General features: G+C 55.7%; 1 protein-coding gene across 1 annotated transcript in view; it reads left to right on the plus strand.

Annotated features, from left to right (window-relative positions):
* The window catches only part of MLLT6 (myeloid/lymphoid or mixed-lineage leukemia (trithorax homolog, Drosophila); translocated to, 6), a 64,056-nt gene extending 58,055 nt beyond the window's left edge, over nucleotides 1-6,001 (plus strand). Inside the window, exons 14-20 of the mRNA XM_009335295.1 lie at nucleotides 3-104; nucleotides 383-571; nucleotides 772-860; nucleotides 1,277-1,632; nucleotides 1,765-1,873; nucleotides 3,387-3,764; nucleotides 4,599-6,001. Of these exons, the coding sequence (XP_009333570.1) occupies nucleotides 3-104; nucleotides 383-571; nucleotides 772-860; nucleotides 1,277-1,632; nucleotides 1,765-1,873; nucleotides 3,387-3,764; nucleotides 4,599-4,643 (1,268 nt within the window). The 3' untranslated portion in view covers nucleotides 4,644-6,001. The remainder of the gene's footprint in view (nucleotides 1-2; nucleotides 105-382; nucleotides 572-771; nucleotides 861-1,276; nucleotides 1,633-1,764; nucleotides 1,874-3,386; nucleotides 3,765-4,598) is intronic.
* Nucleotides 6,002-6,274: the final 273 nt, after the last annotated feature.

Raw genomic sequence — 6,274 nt, forward strand, 5'->3', positions numbered from 1 at the left:
AGTGTCCTGCAGCAGCAGTGGGCAGCTGGAGAATGTTCCCCAGGCTACCCCAAACATCGAGCAGCTCCTGGAGAAGCAGGGCAATGGCGAAGCCGGCGTAAACAGTGAGTCACTCAGGGTATGGGCTGTGGGAGGAGAGGTCCTTGTGCATGTTTGTGTGGGAGCCAGCTGGGATTTTGCCCACAGGCAAAGGAGCCGGGTGGGGGACAAAGCACTAGTCTGTGCCATGGGGGAGTAGCTGGCAGGGGGACTGTGATCTAGGGCCAGTCTCCTCCCCCAGTGTGGTCTAATTGTGGTACCTCCTGTGGATCCCCTTCTCTTTCCTCCGTCCCCCATTCTCTCCCCTGACCCTGTCCCCCTTCCCCCCTTCCGTTCCCTGCAGTTGTAGAAATGCTCAAAGCCCTGCACTCGCTGCAGAAGGAGAACCAGCGGCTCCAGGAGCAGATCATGACGCTGACAGCCAAGAAGGAGCGTTTGCAGCTCCTCAATGTCCAGCTCTCCGTCCCTTTCCCTGTGGTGACCAGCAGCAATGGCCCAGGCAGCCAGGCCCAGTACATCCTGCCTCCTAATGGTGAGGGGACTGGTGGGATGCATCACCCTATGCCCTTTCATAGTGGTGCCCTGGGCTGGGCAGGAGGGGGTCACAGTGGGGAGGATCTGACCCATTTCTCTCTCTGTAGCCACTGGCAGTATGCACTGTCTCTCGCTACTGCTGTGGCAACGTCACGCTCCACCCCTGACTCTGCATTGTCACTTCTTTCCTCCATACAGTCTGCAACAACGATTCCTTGAGCATCAGCAAGAGCCCCCCGTGCAAGAACAGCTTTGGGATCGAGAACTCGCTCTCCACGTCCTCTGAGGTACACTGGCCACCGCATCCGCCAGCCAGCTGGGGAAGGGACTTGGGGAGGGAACAGAGCAGTGCAGTCCCAGTACTCTGACTTGATATCCAGCTCATAAAGCCCTGTAGTCCAGGCCCAGAAATCAGGTTTCTTTCTCTGGAGTGCCGTTCTTCAGTTCATCTCAGTGCTGAGGGTCTGAGTAGAGTAGCTGAGGCTGGGAGCGTGAGGTGAGAATGCTTCTGGATTATTCTGGCCGCACTTCTAGAGATCCAGCAAAGCTTGTCTGAGTTCTGGGACCCCTCTGAGCATACACCTGCACTTGCACTCACAGCCCCCCTTCCCACCTCCAGCTCCTGCCCAAAGCACCCTTGGAGCTGAGCTGACCTTTCACAAGCTGCCCCAGTCCGATGCTCTTATGTCCGTTTCTCCCCCAGGACCCTCATTCAGGTTGCCCCAGCAGGAGCAGCTCTTCCCTGTCCTTCCACAGCACTCCTCCGCCCCTGCCCATGCTGCAGCAGAGTCCTGCCTCGCTACCCCTGCCCGGGGTGCAGCAGGTGAATGGCCTGGCCAGGGTGGCAGGCAGCGGGCTGGGGGGAGGCACCACTGCCAGCCACAGCCTCTCCACGGTGCCCATGGTGGACGGCCTGATGGGGACCCTGGCAGGAGGCCAGCAGATGCCCATCAACGGGATCCTGGGGAATCTGAACGGAGCTCAGGCCGCCCAGCCTCCGAGCGCGCTGACGCAGGCGAGCGGGCCTCCGACCTTGCAGCTCTCCACCAGCCTGAGCAGGTGAGGATGGGGAGCTCGCGGGGACAGCCCTGCCCTCTCCAGCAGAAGCTTAGCACCGGGAGGGAGGGAGGCCCTATGTGTGCAGGACCAAGACGGGCTGCGCTGACATTCCCTGCCCTGCTCCCCTTGCAGCATGCCCAGCCTGAGTCCCCTGACAGAGCAGCAGCGGCACATCTTGCACCAACACGAACAACAGCTCCAGCAGCTTCAGCAGCTCCTGACTTCCCAGCCGCTTAATCCAGTAAGTGTGCCTGCTGGCACCTTTTATCTGATGAGCTGTTTAATGGGAAAGCCTCAGAGCAGAGAGCAAAACTTAGGGCTCCCTCCTTCACGTGAATCCCCTGCCCACAGGCTGCAAGAGTCATGTGCCTTTTACTTGGCTCCGGGCTGCTGTGGGTGGAGTGAGGAGAAAAGCTTTAGGCAGGAAGGTGTGGCACCTCCTGGAGGGAGGGAGATGGGGATTTGAACTTTTTTGTACAAAGGAAAAAATTTAATCTGGGTTTCCCATGTCCTGAGGGTGTGAGAACATGGTAACAATGCTAAGCCACCGTAAAATCAGGAGTGCTGTTACCTCCTCCAGCCATCTTTGAATGCAAATCGTGTCTGCTCCTGCTGCCACGAGCACACTGGTCTGTCTCTGGGCTTGCAGATGTGCTAAGGCCCACAGGAGAAGAGGAACTCGCTTGAGGACAGCACTTGAGTTTAGAAAGAGACAAGCATGAAATTGCTTAGACCTGAGGCAGGTGAGCCGTGTCTGGGCACATTGACGTGGAGAACTGGAGATGCCAGGGGGACTGTGTAGGTGGCTGAGGACTTCAGGGTCAGAAAAAGGATCAGGCAGCTGTTCTGAGGATCTTGGCTCTCTGCCTGCATCCTCTTGGGTAAAACAGCAGCCCCGTCCCAGGCTGTTGTGGGAATGGCTGCGCAGATAGATGGTAAACAAGCCCCTGGGTGTGTAAGAACAGCATTCACTTGCCCTGCAGAAACCTCTGTGGTGTCCCTCCCCTGCGGTGGAGTTGCACAGGAGTGCTAACAGTTCTGTCAATGAAGCTGTGCTCATTTATCTCCCATGAACTTGGCCCGTTGCTTTGGATAGATTTCTGGGTCAGGCTATTTATAACCTGGGAAAAGCAAATTTCAAAGGGCTTCTCTTTACAGCAGCTGATGTCACCGTGTCATCAGCTGCATCTCTGTGGGTACAGGAACAATGTCAGCTCTCAGCCTGCCGCATTGGTCGATGGTTGCTATAGTGATTTCCGCAGTTTGGCTGGATTCGAGGCCGCCCCTCTGGGTGCAGGTGAGCCGTGGCCCTTGTCCCCCCTGGGCCCGGCTCACCTACACCGACCCTGTGGGTCAGGGCTGAGCTGTGAAGTGGGATGGGCTGGGGAAGGAAATTAGCAGCCAGTCTAGAAATTCAGGATAGTGAATGCCACAGACTTAAAATCCGTGGGTCGATTGATTGGAAAGAGCTGATTTGTGTGCCTGCAGGTGTCTTAGGGAGGGTTAGCTAATCGTACGCTTCAGGAAACAATGGGGTTGGAAAGGTCATAGGCACAGGCTGTTAATGAACACAAGACAGGCTGTTCCTCTCTCTACCTATAGACACACGATCAAGGGGACTTTCTACCTGTCCCCAGTAGCATTGCCTGGGATGGAGTGTGCCGATGTGGCTCCTGGCTCCGTTGTATTAGGTGTCACCTCCTCCTGACCCCTTTGTCCCTCCTTTGACTTTTCTTCCTCACCCTTCCCTGCAGGAGCAGCAGGCCCTGGTGTTCCAGATGATGCAGCAAATCCAGCAGAAGAGGGAGCTGCAGCGGCTGCAGATGACAAGCTCGTCCCAGCTGTCCATGACCAGCCTCCTGGCAGCCACCTCCGCCCCCCTGCACTCCAGCACCAGCGCCCTGATGACCTCGGCCCCTCAGCCGCCCCCCAGCAGCAGCTCTCTCCTGGCCTCCCTCTCCCCGCAGCAGCTCAACCCTAGCAATGCCCTCATGGCCACCCAGGCCACCCCACCGCTCAGCACTCCTGGGAACAGCCTCCTGGCTTCGGGGACAGGCATCCCTCCCGTCCTTACAGCACAGACTAACCCGTTTCTCAACCTGCAGGCTGATGGCAACACCCCGAAAGGAACGGTGCGTATGCTGCTAGCACTACCCTAACCCCACTGAGCTCGTGGTGCTAGGTGCTGTACAGACCCGGGGAGAGACAGTCTGCGCTACAGTTAACTTGGGGGAGCAAGGGCACCGCTTAGGCAACAGAGCCAGAATGCTCCACTGGCTTTGCTGCATCCCTGACTAGCCAGTGTCACGTCCTGATCCTACCTCCAAGGACTTCTGTAGGGCCCAGACAGGGTCGTGGGTAGGCACAGAGGCTCCCAAGGTGCCCTTCCATGTGTGTGTGCAGACACACACCAGACCTGCTGCAGAAGCAAGGCAGAGACAGGCCGTAGATTTGTCTCCGTTAACCCTAAGACTTGGATGGGACAATGTGCCCCTGGCAGTGCTGGCCCTATTGGAGCCTCGTGATGAAATACGAAGGTGGCTGCATGTTGAAACCAGGGTTTAGAAGGAATCTTGCACCCAAGAGGAGAGGTTGCGAAGAGGTTTACAGCCTCTCTGTAAAGCAGCCTTGTACTGGAACACCAGTGTCTAGGGACTGATGGTGTGATACTTTCATCTCCTCCATCCTCCCCCTGGCCTATTCCTGTACCCAGAAGGTCCAGCCCTGGTTGGAGACATTTAGGAGCCAAAGGCCAGGGTTGAGGGGCCAGTTCAGCCTGAACTGGGCAGAGGGGAAACCTGGGGCTCCCGGGTCTCCGTTGATCTCGGAGGAGCCTGAGAGGTCGCGGTGAGCAGGGCCAGGTCCGCAGCACAGCAGGGCTCTCTGCTTCTGCCCCTTCGTGTTGCTGCCCGTCCAGTACTGATACCTGTCTCCTCTGCGTCTCTTTTTCTGTTTGTTTTTTAAAGAGCATGAATGAAAAGGGAGCTCCTCTTACCCAGGACAAGGGCTAAGCTCCCCCCTCACCCTGAACAAACCAGCAGCCAACTCCTCTCAGCCAGGGGAATGTGGCTTTCCACAGTCAACTTTGATACTGTTAGAGCAATGAGCACAAGGCTTCCAAGAAGCATTTCCTGCCGCTGGGCAATGCCAAGAAGTGCTTTGGAAGACAGTACGTCTCTGACCAAGCCCTGGTATCGGGAGGAGCGAAGGTGGGGGGCTGCCTGCCGCCCTGGTCCATGCCACACATGCTCAAAGTGAAGGTGTGTTTCCACGCAGAGTGGAGGAGAAAGTTAACACCAGATGCCTGCCAGTCTCCTGCACTCCCTGCCGTGAGTGCAAGCGTATGTTCACGTGTGTGTGTAGCCCCCAGGCCAAGGCGTAGAAACCATCGAGCATCCTTGGCCAAGACCTTGGTGGAGGGAGGCCCCTCTGCTGAGGACTCCTTTCTGCACAGTGCAGAGGAATCTGGCAGTGCCCGCGGAGGCAGCACTGGATGTGACACAGCTGGGGAAGTGGGACCTGGTGGCAGTGCCTATGTGGTCTGCTCCGCCCGGATGGGGAGGTTAAGAAGAAGTTCTGTAGCTGAGATTTCTCACCTGCTTTTCATCTGCTGGGCTCTTGGGATGCTCTTCTCTCTATAGCCGTCATATGAAGCCCCAGCTCCTCAGCTGGATGCAAACCCAGCCTGAAAAGACACGAGCGGTGGAGCGATGGGTAAGGACTGGTGCTTGGGGAGGAGGTGAAAGCCACCTACTTCTTCAAAGGACATTGCCACATCTGCTCTGCCAGCTGCTGTCGGTTCGGTGCTGTACTTTTCACGTGAAAAGCACACTCCTGCTCCTTGCTCTTTCCTTCCAAGATTTCCAAAGGCTAAAATTTCAGCTTGCAAAAAGGGGCTGTAGCCAGTATTACCCCTGTCGTAGCCAACTTCAGAAGGTGCATTTGAACCTGGCAGTTGTTTCCCAGGCCTAAGCTGGGAGATAGAAATGTGTGTGGGAAGAGAGAGTCCTAAATGCGGTACCTGTCCTTTCTTACCCACCACAAATCACTCCGGTCTGGCAAAACCACGTTCTTCCACTGGTCTTGGGCACTTCAGAAAAGGGATCTCCAAGCAATGGGACAATTACCAGTCTCCTGAGCTAGGACATCGGACCCTTCATTGTTCTCCACCTTTCGACCTTAACTCTGTCTTGCAGCCTGGAACCTCAGCAAAGAAATCGGCTTCCTCTGAGCTTGGATGCGATGGATTGATTGAAGGACAGGTGGGGCAGCTCTGGGGGAAGGGGAACATCTACGTCAAACGTACAAATGCCCCTTCTTTTCCTCATCCCCTGGTTAAATCCAGGTCTCCTGGGGGCAGGCGGGAAGACTCCAGCTAATAGAAACTCTGAGGGTCTTAAAAAGTTGTCAGACCTTAATGGATATTTTTCAGCACATTCCCACTGCCCCTAACTAGTTTGCACTATTCAAATTTGTCAGCAGTGGGTCTGTGCTGATAGTACTAGAAAGGCTTGTTATAGGCAAAACTCATCTGCTAAATATCTTTCTTCCTTTTTATTTTATTTTATTTCTTTTTTTGTTGGTTTGTTTGTTTGGAAGATTGTCACCACAACGGTTGAATAAGGCTAAAAGGAGAGAAAGT

Source organism: Pygoscelis adeliae, unplaced genomic scaffold, assembly GCF_000699105.1.
Source record: "Pygoscelis adeliae isolate BGI_AS28 unplaced genomic scaffold, ASM69910v1 Scaffold902, whole genome shotgun sequence".
Classification (NCBI taxonomy): domain Eukaryota; kingdom Metazoa; phylum Chordata; class Aves; order Sphenisciformes; family Spheniscidae; genus Pygoscelis; species Pygoscelis adeliae.